This window comes from Ambystoma mexicanum, chromosome 9 (assembly GCF_040938575.1).
Source record: "Ambystoma mexicanum isolate Mex_15411 chromosome 9, UKY_AmexF1_1, whole genome shotgun sequence".
NCBI lineage: Eukaryota > Metazoa > Chordata > Amphibia > Caudata > Ambystomatidae > Ambystoma > Ambystoma mexicanum.
The window spans coordinates 957,685,843-957,709,432 of NC_090931.1; the positions used below are offsets into that span (position 1 = coordinate 957,685,843).

Genomic DNA, 23,590 nt, shown 5'->3' on the forward strand with positions numbered 1-23,590 from the left:
TCCTAGTGGACAGGAAGTTGTGTTTGCGTTTCCTTGGTACTTAAAGAACTTGAGTAAATAGCACAGAAGGCAGTTCCTAATTAGAACGCGGCATGCTTCGGGTTTGGATGCAGCCTTAATACTGGGATCCCTATCATTTTAGGATTCACATCATTTATCCCAATTTAAACATACACCTAGTGAATTCACACTCCTCCAGAGTGACAGGACTTTGAAAGAACCACTGCCCTGTTTGGTAAAAGAGGAGAGTTGGTCGAAACACGTGTCAACAACAAAACGGCACATTCTAGGATAAAGGCATTTCTTTTCACACCTATTCCATATGCCTCCTTGTTAACTATTTAAAGACCAGCAATTGATTGAGACAGATGAGCGCCACACCCAGGTACCCACCCTAACATTTGCAAATGAGACTACGGTATTGGTATACCTTATGGTACCTGGGGCAGCAAGAGTCCAAACCGCACAACACCTTGATAAGCACAGAGTGAGCATAAGTAACCCAATCACTATTCCATTTACATCAATGCCACCTCCTGGTAAATAGAAATAAGCAACTGGGTATATATAAAAATCAGTGTGATTAGAAAGATTTAATTGTGTCGTCTTAAAACAGTTCTGATTTTCTAGAGATCCTTCTCTTCAAGGTGTGCTCTATACCACTAGTTCTTGATAGGAAAGGCATACAGAAACATCCCTAACCAGAAAAATGAGGCATCACACACAGAAAGCATTGTTTGACCATACTGGAAAAACAGTGTAGACATTTGTGGTTTTTACAGGAAAGGAACACACCCCTCGCCCCATAGATGGAAAAGATTTGACCTAATCAACCTGCACAAATACACTTCAAGAATGTTGCAGACCCTGGCGAGCTGAAAAGATTATTAGGTTTTGGATAGTCCAAAACCACAGTCCCCACTGCAAGCCAGCACAGGTGGCATGCATAGGTGCCACCTCCAAATGAGGTAGAACGTTAAAGTGATGTACATCTGCCTGGGGAGTCACTTGGCCAAAGAGAGAACAATAAAGATTATATAACCTGCAACTTCAGGGCATGTATAAGTCATTTGTTTCTGATGGTCCTGATTATTTTATCCCAGACTGGGTGGCAATGTTCCTGGGCTCCACTAATCACAATCTGAACAGACTTCAGGTCTTACAGAACAATGCCCTTAGATGTGCCCTTAACCTTCCTCGCAAGGGCCACATCTCTACCATCAGTAGGGAAGTCCACTGGCTCCCTATCCGGGATAGAATCAAACTCAGATCGCTCGTAATTACACACAAATGCCTTTCACTGACTGCCCCACGCTACCTATCAGACAAATTCCACAGAGACAGTTCACCCAGACCCACCAGAACATTCCCAAATTCAATCTGAAAACAGCAGATGCGAAATGCTGGAACACACTCCCCATGATAGTCAGGGCCGAAGAATCATTCTGGTCATTCAGAGCGAAAATGAAAATATGACTCACATCTCAGCAAAAATACGATACCTACATAAATGTAGTGTAAATTTGTACTGCAATCTGCTACCATTTCGCGGACAACATTGTAACCCGGGCCTCATGCTACCTACTGTATTATCCTCTTATGTATTTCGCATTTGCAACCTTTCTGTAACCTATGTTGCTCCTCAAGTCTAATGCACCCAGTTATCCTAGGGTTTGGCTGCGCTATATAAACAAACTAAACTAATGTTCTGTACACCACAAAAGCTAGGCATCAGCAAAGGGTTCAAAGACCCCAGGGTGTCACTGACAGATGGCCAAAGCTGGATCCTTTGCCATTCTTGGAATGGTGGTGCGATTTATTCCCAATAAAAACTCAACTGATGTACAGAAAAAGGTGTATGTCATTATTCCAGCAAGACCAATGAACCTCTTAGTTTTAGTCCTGGATGCCTGCTTGAATGACGTTCACAGGGTGGATTTGACACCAGAAGCGGTGCTACAATCTGTATTGGTGTTTGGTCTTATGCCAGATGCTAGGGACCTTGGAATACTGATCAGTGATGGTTTCCTTTGGAACTCCTATGTACAGGTCCCAGGGACTCCTTTAGTGTACACCTCGTGACAATCCCCAGCAATCCTATCCCTTCTAGAAACCTGAAGCAAATGCCAGGTAGATTTAAGCAGCATTGCAGGTTTAGACGAAGTAGGATTAGAACGCACACCAGGAGCTTCCATGGTATTTTACCAAATGTGCACCAACGATAAGCCGGATTAAGAATCCGATATTAAATACACCATGTACACTGTAACAAAACGTCCAGGAAGAACAGATAACCTGGCCTGTGAAAACTATAGTGTACTCGTAGGAGTTTTTACATACATTTTTTGATTTTCAGCACTAACTCCCCCATGCTCTACATCAGAGATGCAAACACAATGATGGAGGGCCAGAACAATGCCTTTTTAAAGATTTAAACAATGGACTGTCAGAAGGAGCACACTGTGGACAAAAGTGTATGGGATTCATACTCTGTAAAAGGAGAAAATGCTGGTTAGCTCAGAAATGATCAACTTACAACAAGGGCAACATGTAAAAACAGCCATCAAAGGAAAAGGAGGAACAAATATGTGAAAGTGCAAGGTAAACCAGGAATGTTAACCTTGATCAGCAGCAGAGGATTACGTTAAATAGTTGGTATTCACACATGCACACAGACCTTCCAATCCAAAGCTCTGGTCTGTATGCTGGCAGCCAAGACATCCCATGCGTTGTAAGGATAGAGTACTGGACATACCAGTAAAGATTACCTAGTGGCATTTCACTCTGAAATATATTTTATCTGTATATGGCAAGATATATGTAATACACTGTAGTACAGCACTTACGTTGATTAAACAACCCATCCTCCTTAATATGACATTAATAAAGTGTGTACATTGTCTTCTAAATTAGTCCAACAAAAGTTTGGGACAAGGCATCACATAAAAAGACTAAGCACCTAATCAAATATCGATGCACTGTCGACTTTAATACGGCTTCCATTGAACCCATCCATTTCTACACTACACTTTCATCCTTTTATTAAGGAAAACAATGCCTGTTATGACTGTCTAAAATGTATTAACAAAACCTCACGCCAGAGAAAGGTTAAAAGTAAGAACATTTAAAGACTTTACTAATCTTTCTGTACACGATAAGATTTTAAACACTTGAGAAAAACCAAACCGATGGCGAGCGCCTAACATGAATGCTCATGAAAATATATTTTTAAAATAATAAAGATCACCTTGTCTTTCCACAAAAAGTACCTTCATATGCAATATTTGTTTCAATGGATCACATAAGAGTACAATTTAAAACAGAAAACTTGGGAATTTGCAGCAGACAAAGGATACAGAAATAAGAAAATTGTTAACATTCTACATGTAAATCATTTTGCAGTTCAAGTTTATTAAAACCGTAGCAGTACAAATGCTCCAGACTGTAGATTATCAAAAATGAAACCAAAGTCCACATAAAAAAAAATAATGTTGCTTAAACATGTTCCCAAGCCGCTAACTTAAAGAGAGAGACTCAGAAACCAGAGAAGTCCATAAAATTCCCTCAACCACTTCCACCACCATCTGACTCCGGACTTTTAGAACGTTCCTTTCCAAGACCATGGGTCTGATCATTCTCCTTGCTCTTGGATTTTTGGTGTATTTCTTTGTCCTCTAATCTTAAGTCTTCTTTCTCTGTGTTCCTGTGTGAAGACGACACAATCTCTCGCTCTGTGCTGCTTGTTTTATGAGAGTTTGTACCCTGATCTTGATTTTTTTCTGTGTTCACAGTACTGATACTTTTAGGGCTTATGGAAAGCTGCTGTTTTTGGCTTTCAGCGTCACTATCTTTTTCATGTGAACTTTTAGTCTCTTTATTTTTAATACTTTCTTTGCTACGTTGTTCACTTTCTGGACTCACAGACTGAAATCTCCTCCTGTTCTCCTTATTGCTGCACTTATCTGGTGTTGCTTTTCTACTTCTGCTTCTTGAACGGTCTTTTCTTTTTGTTTCAATTTCCTTGTGTTTTTGGTGATCTTTACTTGTGCTGCACTCCTGTTCTTTACTTTTGGACCGGGTCCTTTTACCATTTTTCAATTGGTCTCTATTTCTACTTTGTGTACGTTCCTTGCTTTTTGCCTTGGCTGCCTCTTTGTGTTTCAATTGGTCTTTACTTCTACTTCGACCTCGTTCTTTACTTATTGACTCTGCCCGTTTTTGATGGTCTTTACTTCTACTTCTCTCCCGTTCCCTATTATGCAACTTGGACTCATCCTTTTTTTTGGTCTGGTCTTTACTTCGACTTCTTCTCTTACTGCCCGAAAGGACTTTTTCTTTGCTTTTCATTTGGTCTTTACTTCTGCTCCGTTCTCTTTCTTTACTTTCTGATCGAGTTTTTTCTTTGTTTTTTGACTGATCTTTACTTTTGCTCGACTCGTGCTCCTTGCTGGTTGACCGGACCTCCAATTTGTTTTTCGGTTGGTCTTTACTTCTGCTTCTTCCTCGCTCTCTCCTTCTTAGCTCAACGCTTTCCTTGTTTTTTGACTGATCTTTGCTACGGTTTCCTTCCTTACTTCTTGACCGAGCCCTCTCTTTATTTTTCAGGTGATCCTTAGTTTTGCTTGCTTCTTGCTCTTTACTCCTAGATCTTGCCCTTTTCCCTTTGTCACTATTTTTGCTGGGGTCAGTGATCCTGCTGCTGGAACTGTGTGTTCCTTTAGTAGATTCTCGCTCCTTGCTTCGGGACCCGTCATGTTTTTCTTTCTCTTGTTCCTTGCTCATTTTACAGTTACGCTCATTGCTTTTTGAGCCAGCACGCTTTGACCGTTCCCTGCTTCTGCTATTTTCTCTCTCTTTTCCTTTGCCCACGGAATGCCTTTCTTTTTCTTTACCCCTTTCATGATCACAGTCTTTACTTCTAGATTGTATTCTCTTGTCCTCATGCCGGCTGTGCTTGGATTCACTGTCCTTACTTTTCATATTTTCTCTGCTTTTACTTCGGCTTTTTGACTTGGCCCTTTTCTTGCTTTTGCTATGCAGCTCTTCCTTTTCTTTGTGCCTTCTTGTGTCTCTGTCTTTACTGGCGGACTTAGGTTCTTTAGTTCTCTTTGCCCGATCTCTTCGGTTTGGGCTTAGAGATATTCGAATATGATCTGTTTTTATTTCCTTGCTTCTCACAGGACTTTTTTCATTTTCTGCCTTGTTCTCATTAACTTCACCTCTAGAAAAAGAAATCAAAAACACTTTTGAAGTGATTCATTTGAGTAGATGCTTCAAGGTTTACAATTCTTTTTATAATCCATATTTTTAGAACAATATTATCCCAGTCGACATTTATATATTGTAACCAACCCATAGTTGCTGTAAAATACAAACCAACATTTAAAATGCATGTCGCATTTTTACGGTCACACTATATGAGTGAAATTGGTAATTAGAACATTCCCTGCATAGACGTATGCCAATTCCCCGATTGCTATGATCATTTAACAGCAAAAGCTGCTACGCATTTCACATTTGAACGCTACCAAGTGAAAATAACTGGTTCTCATACTCCACAGTTGAAATGGGGAGATAACCTGGTCTATCAGAAGACAGCTCCATTATAATATGCATTTTGCAAAGTATCACATATTAACAAGATCTTACAGTACAGAGTCATGCAAGTACTTGGTACTTGGATAAAAAGAGTAGCCAAAGATTACCTTGCAAATGTACTTTAAGCCAGGAATAAATATTTGTATTAGTATTTATTTTACGAACAGGGATGTCAAACGGAAATGACTCAATAACCCATTTACAGATGGTGGAGGCTTTCCCCCCCAAGGGTGACTGTACAGTAGCACAAAGATGAGACCAATTGGTGAGCCAGTTCATGAGGGTGCATAAAAGGTGGGACATATTCCAGGGACAAATCAAACTGAAAATATATATATATGATACATTACTCACCGTAATCGTATTTCTGATGCTTGTATCTGCTTAGATTCACATGCTGTGCATAGGCCGACATCTAGTGGACGCTGCGGAGTATTACAGTTTGTTTTTCGAAACTCGAAAATGGGCATCGACACAGGGCGTGCCAGTAATACTATCCCTAGTTTGACATCCACTGTACCCATGATCCCCTCACGCATGTTGGACCCTCAGATTGTATTTTTTCTGACATGAGTAGCGCGACTACAGATTATCCAAGCAGATAGATAGAAAGATAAGACTACAAGCATCCATGCGCCTTCTCTCGGAGGGGAGGAAGGGCGGGCGATGTGAATCTAAGAGGATACAAGCATCAGAAATCAGATTATGGCGAGTAATGTATCCCTTCTGAGGCTTATGGAATCTGCTTAGATCACATGCTGTGCATAGATTAGCGAGCAGTGTTAGAAGGAGGTGGGATGTGAGAAGGGCCATGAGCAAACAAATGTCTTAGAACCGCTTGTCCCACTTGAGTATCTGTCTTGGAATGAGTGTCAATGCAGTAGTGCTGAGTAAAAGTGTGAATAGAGCTCCATGTAGCTGCTTTGCAAATGGTGGCAAGGGGTACATTTGCAATGAAAGCCAGAGTGGCCCCAGTGCCTCTAGTAGAGTGGGCTCTTGACGTAAAAGGCAGAGTTCTTTCAAAAAGGGAGTAACATAGCTGGATACAGTTGACTATCCACCTGCAGATGGCACCTTTAGAGACGCGATCTCCATCTCTGCCTGTAGCTACGGAGACAAACAGTTGGTCTGTTTTTCTTAGCAGCCTTGTCTACGTAGTAGAGGGCCGCTCTTCGCACATCTAGAGTGTGTAGTTTCACCTCAGCAAGCTTTTGGGTTCTTGGAAGAAGGCCGGAAGCTCAATGGACTGGTTAACGTGGAATTTAGAAATGAACTTAGGTGAGAACCTAGGGTGTGTTCGTAGAACCAGTTTATCCTTATGAACAGTAAAGAAAGTATCCTACACTGACAGAGCTGGAATTTCAATGACCCTTCTTATGGATGTAATAGCTACTAAGAAGGCAGTTTTAGAGGTCAAGTGTTCGAGACTGGCTTTATGCATGGGTTCAAAGGGTGGCCCCGTGAGCTTAGCAAGCACCACATTAAGGTCCCATCCAGGTGGTGGGTTTGAAATTGGAGGGTGGAGTCTCTTTACCCCTTCCATGAAGGCTTTAACCACTGGTACTTTCCACCTCGAAACCTTGTTATGGGAGGTGGTGTAGGCTGACAGCGCAGCCAGGTGTACCTAGAGTGAATTAAATATCAACCCTGCATCTAGCAGGTGGAGCATGTAGGTGACAATGTTGGAAGGAGTGCAATCAACCGGGTTGATTTGTTTATTCTGGCACCATATAATGAACCTTTTCCATTTGTCAAAGTAAAAGTGCCTCGTGTTTGGCTTCCTAGATTCTTTTAGGATGTCCATGCACCTCTGTGGTAAGTTGAGATGTCCAAACTATGACTTCAGGAGCCATGCTGCCAAGTCCATTGAGCTGGGTTGAGGATGCACTGTTTGACCTTGGTGCTGGGACAGAAGGTTGTACCAGCATGGGAGCCTGATGGGCTCGCACACCACTAGTCTGCATAAGTGTGGGAACCAAGGTTGCCTCGCCCACATGGGAGCAACTAGGATGAGCGTCATCGATTCCCTGTGTATCTTGCTGACCACCTTCCTCATGAGAGGGGTTGGTGGAAAAGCCCACTGTGAGAAGATGTCTTCTACGACTTCTCTGTGTAGACACCATTCGTGTTCTTCTGGGAGGGGATCTCTGCTCAAAGCGTCCGCTAGCGAATTGAGATCCTCTGGAAAATGTTGAGATGACAGGTAAATATTCCGTCTGAGTGCCCATATCCAAATTGTCTGGGCAAGCTTGGACATATTTGGCGAACAACTCCCTCCCTGTTCGTTTAGGTAAAACATCGCTGTTGTGCTGTCTGTCAAGATCTGCACTGACAGGTTCAACAGGTGGGGCTCGAACGCTTGAAGCGCTCTGAATACTGCCAGAAGCTCTAGCAGATTGATATGATTCTTGGCCACTGTGTGAGACCAGAGACCCTGAGCTTTGTGGTGATGGAGGTGTGCTCCCCACCCTGACAGGGATGCGCCTGTTGTGACTACAGCCTGTACCTCTGGATCGTAAAAGGTTTGACAGGTTCTCTCTTGTCCACCAGTGAAGACTTTGAAAAGTGTTGGCGAAACGACCAACGAGATCGTTCCACTGACCACTTGCCTGAGACCACTGTTTCGCCAACCATTCTTGCATGGGTCGCATGCACAGGCGCGCGTGGCGTGGGGGACCAGGTAAATACATGACGCCATCATGCCCAGCAAACATCACTTTGCGCACCCTTATCTGGCGACCGGGCTGATGGAGGAATTTGCATTAGTAGATTCCGAATTCTTTCCTCTGATGGAAAGGCCAACCCCTCTTGAGTGTTTAGGACAGCTCCTAGGAACTGTTTGGAGGTGCTTGGCACAAGGCTTGATTTTTTCTCGTTTATGGAGAAACCCAATTCGAAGAGGTCGATCGTTCTTTGAATGTTTAATCTGCAAATTACTGGGGTATCCCCCGTGATGAGCCAGTCGTCCAGGTAAGGGTACACTGGGATTGCCTCCCTGCGTAGGTGTGCCACCGCCAGCACCTTGGTAAATACCCTTGGAGCCGAGGCTATACTGAAGGGCAGCACCTTCAACTGGTAGTGCCGGCTGTCCACCTTGAAGCGCAAGAATCTTCTGTGCGCTGGGAACATGGAAATATGAAAATAGGCATCTTTCATGTCGAATGTTGCCATATAATCCCCCTTTTTTAGGAGGGGGATTACCCTCTTGGAGAGTAGTCATGCAAAATTTCTGGGGCTTGACAGACTTGCAGGGCTTAAGTCTAATACTGGGTGCATTGTTACATTTTTTTTGGCACAAGAAAGTTGAATAAATACCCTTGTTTACCTGGTTGCCCGGGACGAGTTTGATCGCGTCATTTGCTAGAAGATTGACAATCTCCTCGAGGAGGATCTTTTGGTGGTCCAAGGAATGTATCTTTTGACGTGGAGGGTGGTTTCGGGGACGCTTGGGCAGTTCTATGCAGTATCCTGCGGACACTGTGGACAGCACCCATCTGTCTGATGTGATCCCTTCCCAAGCTTGGGTGAAGTTGGAAATTCGTCCCCCTACCGGGGATGCGTGAGAAGGGACCCTGAGCGGAGCGTCACTATTTTGCAGGAGGCGCGCCGCCTCTGCTGGGGCTGCCTCTGCCTCTGCCTCTACCACGGCTTCTTTTGTTTCCTCTGCCGTAACTGGGTAGTCTGTTGGTGGTTACCCCATGATGTACCCTTCCCCTGTTTATAATTGCAGCCCCTTTGGGAATTCTGGCTGCGTGGGTGACGAAAACTACCATTCCCTCTTTGATTAGGGGGCTTGTTCGTCAACTGTCCCAGGGATTTCAGAGTATCATTCTCACCTTTGGCAGTTTTTAATGCGTCCTCAATCGCTTTGTCAAACAGGAGATTCAGTTGCACCGGCATGTCTATTAGGGATGCTTGCGTCTCGGGTTTTAAACCTGACTGTCTTAACCAAGCATGCCTCTTAATGACAGTGCCCTCTGCTAGGAGCCTGCCCTCATTATCTGCAGCATCAAAGGTTGCCTTAAGGATGCAACCGGACACGGCTCTCCCCTCCGACGCGACATGAGCCAACTGACCCTTTAGTGGTTCCGGTGCAGAGTCAATGAGGGCAGCTACCTGCTCCCACTGGTGGCAATTGTAAATTGCCAGCATAGTGGTGGTGGTGTTGGCAATATTTGCCTGGTAAGCGGAAGTGGAGGCTACCTTCCTTCCCAACCCATAGATTCTCTTGCTCTCCTTGTCTGGGGGGCCTCAGATGATAGGTGTCCCCGCCCTCATTCTGGTGTTAGTAATTACCAAGGAATCGGGATTCAGTTCACCCCTTATGTAAAGCGGGTCTGACTGGACGGCCCCGAACAATCTCAGTTCTGGGGTTTACAGCCCTGGTGAGGTTAGGAGTGAGAAGGGAAGGATCAATTCTCTGTTGGGTGGACTTGAGAATTGGAATGACTTGGACAATGGGTCTCTTCTCTCCCACTAGTTGTTCTGCAAAGTCCCTCTCCTCCTGTGCTCCCTGAGTGTCTATGCGGAAGTGCTCTGCCGCTCTAGCCAAGACCTCATTTAGGAGGGGCAGGTTGTCTACTGGAGAGTCGATAACCTGAGGTTCTTTGCGAACAGGAGAGTCTATCCTGTAGACTTCTGCGACATCTTCCTCCCCCTCTTGGCCCTCGTCATCCCCATAACAGTCCACCCCAGTTTGGTCATCCAACATTACCAAGTCTGGATCCTCATCGTACTGTTGTGGATCCTAACCATACTGTGTGTAAGGCTGTATGTAAAAAGGTTCTGAAATCAGTCCCCGAGTTGGGGTCTCAACCCGATGTTTCTTAGTAGGGGGCTAAGGGTCCCTGGATCCCAAAGGAGTAGCACTGTTCAGGGTATAGGTGAGGAAGTGCTCTGGGATCTTGGAGTAGAAGTCAGCTAGGGAGGACATTCTAGACATTACCCTGTCTATATCTTCACTGGTCCATTTTTTGGAGCTGGGAATGACCATTTCCTGAGAGGGTTCCCCTTCTATTCCTTGTATGGACCTAGAGGCCTGGACAGAGGTCTTGGATTTATGTTTATCTGAAGACTTGAACTGTCCTTAAGTGTTTGTAGTGCAGAATAAGAGTGAGATGGTTTCTTCTGCGGTTTACCCCCTTCCCCATGAGTAGAAGAGTGTTTCCCTGATGTTTTCACCTTCTCAGAGCTTTTCGACGCCTGGCGTCGCGATTCGAGGGTAGTGTCTTTCTTCGAGTGAGCACGTCGGGGCTCGGAAGCAGCCGCCAAACGGTCTGGCGGTGCCGACTTCTGGTGTGCGGCCTGGGGCTGGAGGTCAGATTGGTCTTCTGATGATCGTACCTCCATAACTTTGGTGAGCGAGGCACTCTTCGCAGCTGTGAACGGTTGCCTCGTGTCGTGCGGCGATCTTGACCGGGAACGCCAAGAGGACATCGATTTGGTGGACCGCTCTCTTCATGCCTCTTTCCGAGAACTCGACACACGTGTCGAGTCTCGGTTGGACTTCGAGTGTTTAGGTGCAGAAGTGGTGTGGGTAGCGCTCGTGTCGCCGGGTGTGTTCCCCATAACTGCCCTGCCGGACAATCTTCCGAGGTCGGGGACTTGCGCTTGGGCGTCTGTACAGCGTCGCTGCCATCACTGAAGGCGCCCTCCGCTTCCATAGCCTCGAGTTTTCTGGCGTGGTGGGCCCAACGTTTGGTCGAGCGGTCCTTTAGTGTTTTCGCCTTGAACCGGCTACACGCTCTGCAGTTCGCCTCGGGGTGATCCCTTGGCAAGCAGAGGTTACAGATGGCGTGTTTGTCAACCCAAGGGTACTTGCGGTTGCACTTGGGGCAAAATTTAAGTGGGGTGCCCTCCATACGCACCCTGTGGCAGCGGGCTAGTGTGTGTAGGAAAAATAAGAGTGTAGAGTATGTTTCCACCCCCCACTCTCCCTACTTGCTGGGCCGAGGCCAGAGGCCTTTTGAGGCCCAAAGTCCGTCGTGCAGCTCTCGACGGTTGTTTGTTCTTTGAACCAGCGTCGGTCTTCGAACTTCGATGTCTCGACGTGGGAGTGGAAGAACTGGGAAATTAATATATTTAGCAAAATATGGCTGAAAGCCGGGTAACTCCGTGCAATGTGCGTTTTCTGGGTTTTGAAAGAAAGCAGGAAGTTCAATTGACTGGTTCATAGGAAATGTATACAGGTTTCAGCGAAAACCGTGGATGTGTTCTTAGAACTACTTTGTTCTTGTATATTGTGACAAAGGGTTCTGCCACAGATAATGCCTGAAGTTCACTCACTCTTTGAATACATGTAATCTCGATGAGAAAATCTACTTTATGAGTGACATCTTTTAGGCTTGCTTTATGCTTTGGCTCAAAGGGATTCCCCTTGAGCGTGCTCAAGGCAACGTTTAAATCCCATCCTGGTGGTGGGTTAGCCATTGGTGGGTACAGACATTTGACTCCTTCCATGAAGGATTTGACGACTGGTACTCTCTACCAAGACTTTTTACTTTGAGGAGTGGTATAATCAGATAGTGCTGTGAGAAGTACTTTTAATGAATTGAAAACAAGACCAGCGTTGAACAAATGTAATAAATAACGTACTACGTGTGAGGGAGAACAGTCAATAGGGCTGATATTTTACTTTGTACACAAAACTACAAACCTTTTCCACTTGTTAAAGAAGCAGTGTCTAGTGTTGGGTTTATGAGCCTCCTTTAAAATCTGCATGGATATGTAAGACACATTAAGTTGGGCAAACTATGACTTCAGGCGCCAAGCAGCTACGTTGGTTGTCTGGGGTTGAGGATGAAGGGTTAACCCCCCCCCCCCCCAATTCTGTGACAGCATGTTGTAGAAGCATGGCAGTTTCATTGGAGGGCAGATGGAAATTTAGAGGTGCTGTGAAAACTACTTCTGACAAGCCCACATGGGAACTATTAGGATCATTGTGACTCTCTCCAGGTGCATCTTGTGGATTACCCTGTTCAGCAGTAGAGTCAAAGGAAAAGCATATGCAAACATCCCTGGCCAACTGATCCACAGCTCGTTCCACTTGGATCCCTTCTGCAGGAATGTAGAGGCGGCATTTAGGCATTTGCCGTTTTCCCTTGTGGCGAATAGATCAATGTCTGGCTGCTCCCAACATGCAAAAATGTTTTACATTCAGACATTCTACAACTCCCACTCGTGGGCTGAGGGTTGACATGCGCATCTGCTTACCATGTCTGCCAGGCAGTTGTGTTCCGCTGGAGCATATCGTGATTGGAGATTTAACCCTCCCTTTAGACACCAGCTCCAGATCTTCTGAGCTAGTGTGGACAGATTGAGGGAGTGGAATCTCGCCCGGTTTGCTGATTTAAAACATGGCTGTTGTACTGTCTGTATTGATTCTCACATTCTTTCCAAATAACAGCTGTTGGGAGGCTTGAAGTGCTTTGAGAACTGCAAGCAACTCTAGGGTGTTGATAAGTTATCTTGTGAGTATGCCAGCCCACATGCCTTGGGCTGTGGAATGGAGACAATGAGCTCCCAAACCTGAAAGTGATGCATCTGGTGAGGTTGTGGTGTCTGTTCCCTGTAAAGTTTTCTTTCAACCACCACTTTATTATTAAATTATTTGAATGCGCAACTCGCCCAATGGCCTCAGTGCGCAGGCATAGGAAAGAAGAAAGAAAAACAAGATCCAGAAAAGTCAGAACAGCCAGACAGGGCAGAAAAGGGGGAACAATGTGCCTAGTTGAGTCCTCAGAATTAAACAAATGTTTTAATGGCTTTTTTAAAGATAGGTCAGGAATTTTTCTAAGGTCAAGCGGCAAGAAATTCAATAGGGCAGGAGCGAAAAAACATCAAAACTGGATCTGCCAATATTCTGTAGCTTATGGCGAGGTTGAAAATGTTTATGTCCCTTAGAGCGAAGTGAGTGTAGAATGGGATTCCTACGAATTCTGTTAGAGAAATACAGGGGGGCTTGATTAGTCCGAGATTTATATGTCTAAGATAACAATTTATGAGAGATGCAATGTTGTATTGTATGGTTTATTTATATAGTGCCTATACACAGGAAAGTGTTTCAAAGCTCAAAGGGATTGAAACAAAGTGTTTCAAAGCTTTAATCAGGAGCCAATGCAAAGACCAACAGGCTTGTGAAACATGATCCCTACGTGCAAGTCCACATACCGCTTTTACAGCATTGTTTTGAGCAAACTGCAAAGATTTCAAGTTGTTTTTAGTAGTGCCAGTTAGAACACTATTACAGTAATCAATTTTAGAATTCACCAAAGCAGTAGCTAAAGTCGCAACATTAGTGTCAGATAGGTTTTAATTGGTCTGATGAGTTTAGTGGTGGACGCACAAGTGGACTTAATGTGCCCAACATGTTTTTTCATGTTAAGATTGGTGCCCAAATAGCCACAGCTTTAACCCAAGGGCTTGTTTTGATGTTACAACCTGCAATGGAAAGTTGACCATAGCTAGAATCCAGGATGGATAATCGTCGACTAAAGCCAAACCTAACAAATTCAGTTGCGTTTCCATTTAAGGCAAGCAAGTTGGCATTCATCCATCTCTGAATAAGATCATAGACCAGAACAATAGAATTAAGGTCCCGGTTATAATCACCCGTCAACTCAAGGACCACCTGAGCATTGCCAGCATGATTAGTATATTTGATGCCACGATCATCCAGATGGTCAAAGAAAGGACGAATATATAGGTTAAACAAGGTGGGAGAAAGGCAGACTCCTTGAGGAACGCCACAGGATAGTTCTGGAGGAGAATAAAATCCGTCAGCAGCCACCCTGGCTGATCTAGGGCCCAAAAGGGAGGCAAGGCAAGAAAGTGCTGGTTTGGGGCAATTAGAGAGATTCTCCAGTCTTTCGAGGATCAACAAGATTGAACGCAGCCAAGAGATCAAGCAACATAAGAATAGCTACCCGACCTGAATCCACAATGCCTGTCAAGATCGGAGATCGAGCATAGCAGTTTTCATGCCATGTTTAGCACAGAAACCAGATTGTTACGTATTTAACAGTTTGCTTCAATGAAATTGAGAAATTGCAAGTAAGCTATTCTATCTAGGATCTTCACTAAAAGAGGTACATTAGTGATTGGATGGTAATTACTAACATAGGGTCCAAAGTATCTTTTTTGAAGATCGGGGTGACCCATGCATTTTTTTTTCAAAATTTGTTTTTATTATTTTTCCAGAACGAGGGGTAAAGTTACATACATAACAGATAAGACATTTTATATCGGTGAAATAAACATTGTACATTATGAGTATCTGTCATTTTGAAACCCTTTAACTTTTCCCATTTGCCACCCTCCCATTTCCCACCCCCATTAATTGGTCAGTGGCTCTCGTGGATCAACTGGTTTTGGATGGATTACTGGATCGTAGTAGGTCATTTGGCATTTCACTCTTGACATGACATAAAATTAACAAAACGTATCAGTATTGTGCCTTAATATTGAGGAAAAACTAAGAGTATCACATCATGACATCATTGGGTAGTTTTAATGGATCATCAATCTTCTGAATTCCAATCATATAGAGTAGTTTACAGAATCAGTTACAAATACATTCGTGAAGTTATTCCACACTGTTTCGTGTTGTGCAGATCTTCCATGGAGGGCAGCTGTGATTCTCTCCATTGTCCATACATTAGTGGTTACTCCGACCCACTCATTCTTAGATGGGGGAGGGGGGTTGAGGGGGAGGGTTTGTGCTTAACATTTAATTACCAGGCAGGCTCTTGCTGCAAGGAGCAACGGGCCTGCTATGCCATTAAGCCTTATTACTCCATCTTCATTCTCTTCCAGTCCAAATAACATAGGGAGAGGTGACAGATTCCTAGTAATACCAACCACCTGTTTTATCCAACCTAGGACTTCATCCCAGTATATCTGTATCCCGGGGCAGTCCCACCACATGTGCCAGTATGTGGCCTTCATGTTGCATTCTCTCCAGCACATGGGACTTGAGGTCTGAAACATTTTGGATAGCCTATATGGTCAAACTGCTATCTGTGTAATAATGTAATGTAATAGCGTGTAACAAATTCGACAGCAATTGATACGTGTGAGGGCGTTCTGCATATTTTAGACCAAGTGTCCTGGCTGAGTTCCCTTCCGAAATCTTTATCCCATCTTCGTTTGAGTTTTGTGGTTACATTTTGGCCACTATCAATCAGTGCTCGGTACATTGGTCTGACCAAACCCTTGGTTTCAGTGTGTGTCTCCAGGAGCTTTTCGAATTGGTGTTAGTTCTCTTTGTATTTTTGTGCACCATTTCTCCCTAGTCATCACACCTTTAAGTCGCAAGTAGAGAAATACAGAGATTGGGAGGATCTGAAGTGCCTCTTCCAATTCGGGGTCCGGCAGGTATGTGCGGCCTTTCCACAGTTGTCCCACCCTTTCCAAGCCCGCATCGAACCATGTCTGGTACATGGGGTGGTCCGGTATATCTTCTCAGATTCCCGGTGACCATATGTAACTCAGTGGAGATGGCCATGTTGTTCCCCCCCACCATGTCCCGTCTTTCGCTCCATATATCCCAAATAGTGCCGAGTATGGAACAAGTTACTTACCTGTAACTGTTGTTCTCCAGCATGGGTCTTGCATGGATTCACATGCTCATGAATATTCCCCGTCAGGCTGGGAATCCTCGGTAAAGAAAAAAATCAGTTTCTGTTTCGTTTCTGAACTGTCTTTCTATTATTAACCAATCACTGGTCTCTGGGTCATACTGCCCTCTACCTAAGCCCCTCCTCTGGCAGCCATCTTCAGATTTAGTAGCACGTAAAGTGGCATTAGGACCAAGAGAAGAGAGAGGGGCAGGCGGGAGGGTTCGCATGTGAATCCATGCCAGACCCATGCTGGAGAACAACAGTTACAGGTAAGTAACTTGTTCCTTCTCCAGCATGGGGCCTGGCATGGATTTACATGCTCATGAATACAAGAATACATAGTACACACAGGCACAACCACGGGAGGTGGCAAGGCTCAACATTAAGCATTTCAACAACTCAATATTAAGCATCTCTTACCTCCTCACCAGGCTCACCTTCAAGCGAACAGGTTGCGCAGCACTGCCTTGCCGACTCTGGACTCCTCCCTGGAATCCCGGTCGACGCAGTAGAATCCAGTGCAGGTGTGCGTCGACCTCCACGTAGCAGCCCTGCAGATGTCCAGCAGGGGCACACCAGACAGGAACGCCGTAGTAGCAGCGATTGCTCTGGTTGAATGGGCTCTCAGATGGCCAGGCAAAGGTCGGTTTGCCAACCGGTGACAGTGCATGATGCAGCCGGAGAGCCATCTGGAAATGGAAGCCTTCAAGAGGGCCTTCCCTTGGTTCACAGGTCCAAAGTTCACAAACAGTTGTGATGTCTTCCGAAAACTCTTTGTGCGGTCCACGTAGAACTTCAGCGCTCTAGCCACATCCAGTGAGTGCAAAGTCCTCTCAGCCGGCGACGAAGGCGACAGGAAAAAAACAGGTAACACCAAGGGCTCGCTGAAATGGAAATCCAACGGCACCTTGGGCATGAAGGAGGGGTGCGTCCTCAGCACTACCCTCATCTCGTGGAATGTCAGATATGAAGGCTTACAGGAGAGGGCCTGGATCTCTCCCACTCGTCGTGCAGAGGCGATGGCCACAAGAAAAGCTGTCTTCCACGATAGGAACTTCTGCGGTGCTGAGTGCAGGGGCTCGAAAGGCGGACCCATGAGCCTGGTCAGCACTACATTGAGCTCCCACGCCGGAGCCTTCACCGGCGGGAACGAGCGGAACAGTCCTTTCATGAACTCTTCACCAGGCAATGCAACCACAGCGACGACCGCCCCAGAGTTCTGGTGTAGTGGGAGATAGCCGCCAGATGGATTTTGATGGAGGCATGCGTCAGCCCTGCCTTGGCCAATGACAGCAAGTACGGCAGCACTTGAGGGGCCGTGATCCGTAGGGGGTTGTACTTCTATGCACGGCAACAGACAGAGAACCTCTTCCACTTATGTCCATAGCACTTAAGTGTCGAGGATGCCGTGGCCTTTGCAAGGACTTCCATGCAGTCCGCCGGGATGTTGTGGCCATATCACAGGAGCCAGGCCTGCAGGTTCAGCGATCCCGGGTCATGATGTAGGAAGGCGCCTCGCTCCCTGGCGAGAAGATCCACGTCCGTCGGCAGTTTGACAGGGGGTGAGGGGGGGTGGGGTCAGGGGGAGAGACGCTGACATGTCCAGAAGGTCCAGGAACCATATCTGCCTCAGCCTCGCTGGTGCAACGAGGATCATCCTGCACCAGGACCATCTGAGTTGACTGATGGGGTCACAGAAGCAACGGCGGGTAGGCATACAGGAACAGGCCGTCCCAGGGGAAGGAGAATGCATTGGCCATGCTCTCCAGCTGGGGAAACCTGCTGGTGAACCTCTGCCACTTGGAGTTCGTCGCCATTGCAATCAGATTGATCTGGGGACTGCCACACCGTCGGAATAGGAGATCCACTTGATCCTGCTGAAGTTCCCACTCGTGGCAGGGGCGCAGCTCCCTGCTGAGTGAGTCAGCGACGGTGTTTTTCACTCCTGCCAGATGAGAAGGTACCAGGAATATTCCCCTGGGCGACGGCCCAGTGCCACAGATCCTGCGCTTCCCTGGATAGGGCTGGGGGTATGGTACCCCCCCTGCTTCCGAATGTAGAACATTGTGGTGGTGTTGTCAGTGAAGACCTGCACCACCTTGCCCTTGAGGGATGGAAAGAAAGACTTGAGGGCCCAGAACATGGCCCAGAGCTCCAGGACGTTGATGTGCAGGTACCTCTCCTCCTGGAGCCAAAGGCCTCTTGCATGGAGATCTCCGGTGTGCGCTCCCCATCCCTCCAGGGAGGCGTCCGTCGTCAGTTTTCTGGTGCACTGGGGTCTGGAAGTCCATACCCGCTGCGAGATGCGTGCGGGTGCCCCACCACCGGATCGCATGACGGAAAGTCTTGTTGAGTGGGATCTCGTCTACGAAGCTTCCCGCCACTTGTATCCAACAGGCGTTTAGGAACTCCTGCAGTGGCCGCATCCGCAACCTGCACAGAGGCACGAGGTAGATGCAGGATGACAATATGCCGAGTAAGGACTTGATGGCCCTCACCCTGGCGACTTCCATGGTCAACAGCCGTTGTACCTTGCCCAGGATGGCCTTCGTCCCTTCCTCCGACGGTGAGGCCAACCGCGCCACTGTGTCAAGTCTGGCTCCCAGGAACAGGGCGTTCTGCGACGGAACCAATTCGGAATTCGCAAAGTTTTTTTCCGAACATTTTTATTACCTTTTCAACAAACAATACAAACCAAACTTCCAGTGCAAGAAAGAAAAATAATCAAATATACAGTGCTGCATCCAGGTCCACTGCTTCTCCCGTTCCCACCCCCACACCAAGCCTACTCTCTTTCCTTTCCGCTATTACATCCTGCATTAGTGGTTCCTCACCCATGATAATCGTTAAATCCCGGTCGCTAGATTCTTCATACGTGGGCCAAAATAGTTCAGCTATTACTTGCCTCCAGTCTAATAAGGTTCCCGCCTCTCTCCCCCACACCCCCACCTTTACACACTTCCTGCCACACTGCAGTCTCTGCCTCTGCCCATTGTTGTAGATCTTTCCACCACATCTCCAGTCTGGGTTTATAACACGCCTTCCATCCCATAGCCATTCTTCTCTTTGCAAGAACATACGACAGATCTTTCAGCTTGCTTACATGCTGAAGTTTACGTGGCCTGGGGAACCCACCTATCAGGCAAGCCCATGCTGTATCCACCCCCATTTTGATTCCTTTTTCATCCATCTTTTGTGCTATTTCCCCCCAGAATTTCTCTATTATTGGATGTGACCAGAACACATGCGTCATTCCCGCATTTTCTTCGTTACATTTGGGGCATGATTGACGTCCTGCATTTTTTAATTTGGCTATTCTTTGGGGTGTCATATATGCCCTGTGAGTTATATATAATTGTATATGTTGTAATCTGGCGTTTGACACTTTTATGATACCCTTGAGCTCGCTCCCACATCCCATCACTCATCGGGGTCCCCACCTCTTCTTCCCAGTCCTGCCTAAGTTGCACCACCTCTTTCCCCACTTTGGTCATTATCATCTCATATAATCTAGATGTTTCATGCCCTCCTTCTGCTATATCATGTCATGTCATGTCTATGGTGGCGTCCGGCTCCTCTGCTAGTGCTACCTCTGACCAGGTATCTAATTCGCCGCACCACCCCATGATATGCAATATACTGTCCTGCATGCAACCCTGTGTCCTCAACCAGCCCCTCAAAATCCCGCATATTCCCCTCCTGCCACACATCCCCCATTGTAGATATTCCTACCGGTTCCCAGTGCTTCCTAATCATTAGTCTCAGTGGTCTTTCTTTTCCGGCCACAACGACCAATGGGATCTGCGGGGAGCATGGGGTTGGGTTCCCCATTAACTGATAGGCTTTCCGCCATATCTCCCACCCGAGCTTCATCATCCTCGGGCGTTTTCCCATTTCTGACTTAGGCAACCATATCACCTCTTTTAAAAAGAATGGGGCGCCACCTATTTGGAACAATCTGGATTCTGAAGTCGGCTTGTCAGAGAGCCATTTAGCTACATATTGTAGCTGGCTTGCTGTATAGTAAGTTTCAAAGTTCGGTAGTTTTATGCCCCCTTTCTCATATGGGTTTTGTAGCTTTCATAGGGCCACTCTGTTCCTCGTCCCATGCCATAGGAATTCCCTGCATATGCCGTCTAACCTAGCAAAGAACCCTCTAGGTGTCAGGTATGGAATGTTCGCAAAGCAGTGCAACAGCCTGGCAATACTACCATTTTAAGCATTGCCCCCCGTCCCATCATTCCAAGGGGAGCTTTGCCCAAAACTTCATACTATTCTTTATTTTCTTAAATGCTACCTCCATATTGTGTTTATGTTCTACTTCTACCATATGGTATACATCTATTCCAAGATATCTAAAAGTGTTAACCTCCCATGGTATCTGCAGGGTCGGCAGCTGCTCTGACGGGATCCCCTTGTACCCGCCCAGTGGACACATACAGGACTTTCCGGGGTTCACAGCTATGCCAGAGAGCCTCGCAAATCGCTCCATCACCTCCAGTATATATTGGAGGTTCTACTCCGGATAGCGTAGGTGCAACAACATATCAGCGTACAGGGAGTTTAGATGCGGTTCCCCTCCCCTCCCATGAGAATGCCCATTACGTCGTACTGCTGCCTCAGCTATATTGCCAAGGGCTCTAGGGCCAGAATATACAGCATAGGGGACCATGGGCATCCCTGCCTAGTGCCTCTACTTAGTTGCCACCTCTCTGATATTACAGCTCCTGTCTTGGCCCTGGCTAATAGTGCACTATATAATAGCTTAGTCCATTGAAGGTATCCCGGTCCTATGCCATAAATGGCCAGGGCCGCAATCAGCCAGGGCCATCTGACCAAGTCTAATGCCTTTATCGCATCCAGCGATACAATCGCCATCTCATCTGCATCTTCTTTCGTGTATTCAATGACTCGGTGAAGACGTCTGAGGTTGTGTGATATGTTCCTAGACTGAAGAGGGTCATCAACAAGCTAATACACCCTGACCAGACAGGCTAAGACCACTGTTAATATTTTGCTGTCTTGATTTAACATTAACAGGGGCTTGTAGGAGCCAGTCACTTCCAGGCTTATTAGGTTTGGGAAGTGGTATTCTAACCGCTTCTCGCAGGGACTCTGGTAGTTTCCCTATCTCGCATGCTTCGTTCAGCATCCCCAAGAGCGGGGGAGGTACCTCTTTTCCATATGTTTTATACAATTCGCTTGGGAGCCCGTCAGTCCCCGGGGTCTTAATAGTAGGTAATTGCCTCACTACCTCCTCCAGTTCCTCCAAGGTGATCGGTGTGTCTAGCTCTTACCTCTCTTCTGCACTAATCTGTGGCAATACAATATCTTTTAGAGTTTCCCCCATTTCTTGGCTGTTGCTTCCATCTTGGTCTTCGTATAGGAGCCTATAATAATCTACAAATTCCTGATTAACCTCCTCCTGAGTGTCTGCTATGCTCCCATCATTCTTTACGATCATTCTGATTGTGGGTCTGGGGGTCTCATTTTTATATAGCCATGCCAGCACTCTCCCTGGTTTATCCCCTCCGGCGTGCTGTCTTTCTATATACTTTTTATAATTAAGGTTACACAATCTTTCCAAGTATCCCGCACATTTCTGTTGCAGTCCGAGTACTACCTCAGCTTCTTTAGTATTGCTTCCCCTTTTCAACGCTATTTCTAACTCTGTTTCCACTTTTTGTAGTTCGGTTAAGATCCCACATTGCAATCCTTTGGACTTAGCTATAGCTATCCCCCTCACCACCACCTTGAAGGTTTCCCAGAGAGTGCCCGCTGTCTTAACACTGCCTTTGTTGATCTCAGAAAAGCTCATTATTACCTCTCTCATGTCCTCCCTATATACATTGTCCTTCAGCACCTCTGCTCGCAGGCGCCATGTTGGTATCCTCGCTCTAGGGGGCCTAAATTGCCATATTATTATCAGCGGCGAGTGGTCTGAAAGGACTCTCGCCTTGTACTCTGCTTGCGCTATTTCAGCCATTAGTTCATGCGTAACAAACATTTTCTAGTCTAGTATATAGGTTCTGCGGGGCTGCATAGTGAGAGTATTGTCTCTCCTGCGGATGGCGGGACCTCCAGCATCGTCCAACCCAAAATCTGCCAATAGTGACTGCAATGCCCTCGCAGCAGGAGTGGGCCTATCTAGCTTGGTATCCGATCTATCTATTTTCTGGTTTAATACACAATTGAAGTCTCCCCCCCAAATCACTGCCCCCCCCCAATGCTCCCACTGAGTTTACCATATAGGGTTCTAAAATATGGCGCTCTATCCTGATTTGGGGCATAGGTATTCACAATGCATCTCTGTTTTCCACCAAACCTTTCATTATCACCATCCTCCCGTCTGGCTCCGCTGTGTGTTGTGATAGCTGAAACGGCACATGCGGTGCCACCCAAATAATTACCCCTATGCATTGGCTGAATACACCGTCCCCACAACAGTCCCCCTCCACTTCTTCTGCACCATTTCCAGCTACATCATCACATTATTTCACGATCGCGAGGGGATTGGCCGCCTTAATGGTAGTCGCTGCCGACGAGATGACTCGACGTCCCATGGCATCTAGCTTCTTTCGCCCGCTGTCCGGCGGGGAAGTGGAGGATGACGCGGTCACCCCTGCCACTTTCTTCTTGGCTGCCGCAGAAACTACGGAATCTGAGTCGGTTGCGCCCTGAGGCACATAGGAGCGGAATCCGGGACTCGGTACTTCTTCATGCACCGATCTCTCTTCACAGGGGTTGTGGAAGGGTTCTTCAGAAGGGACAGCCCTTCATCCCACATGTCGTCCAACAGCGGGACCGAGAGTACGGTTTTCCTCTTGGCTTCCCGTCGTTGGTAAAGAAATCCCTCTTTTTGTTCCTCCAGGCACAGCTGGAAAAGCTCAGAGGCCCTGGCGATCATGGCGTGAAAGTAGCCAATTTCGTCGGGGTGGGGGGAAGCCTGGGCGGGAGGCGACGGGAGATCCATTCCGTCGTCGCCACCGTGGTCAGTCCCAGTTGTCTCTGTCCCAGTCTCGTCCCTCGGAGGGGGGGGATGGGGTGAAGGCTGGAAGGGAGGGGGAGGATGGATTCGCAGACGGGCCAAGGGCAAACTTGTCCTTATCTCCGTACACAGGGTCTGCAAAGCCATCAAGATTGCTCCTGAATTGTCCTGTGGCATAGGCATCGGTTGAGACGGTTGGGGCGCGGCGTCCTGTTTCCTCCATGGCCCGCGGCTCCTCGTCAGCTCAACCGTTGCTCTCTACATCCGCCTTGTCGGGATCCTTCCCGTAGATCCTGGCCTCCTAGAACTTCTTGTCCAGGATAGCTTTGACGCCAGCCAGCTCATTCTCGGAGGTGGTATCTGTGTCCGTTAGGGCTACCGCGTC

At 46.7% G+C, this 23,590-nt stretch overlaps 1 protein-coding gene across 1 annotated transcript in view; it reads right to left on the reverse strand.

Annotated features, from left to right (window-relative positions):
* Positions 1–3,391: 3,391 nt before the first annotated feature.
* Positions 3,392–23,590, reverse strand: part of PPIG (peptidylprolyl isomerase G) — a 776,344-nt gene continuing 756,145 nt past the window's right edge. The window contains exon 14 of the mRNA XM_069616162.1: positions 3,392–5,221. Coding sequence (XP_069472263.1) covers positions 3,565–5,221 — 1,657 coding nt within the window. The 3' untranslated portion in view covers positions 3,392–3,564. The remainder of the gene's footprint in view (positions 5,222–23,590) is intronic.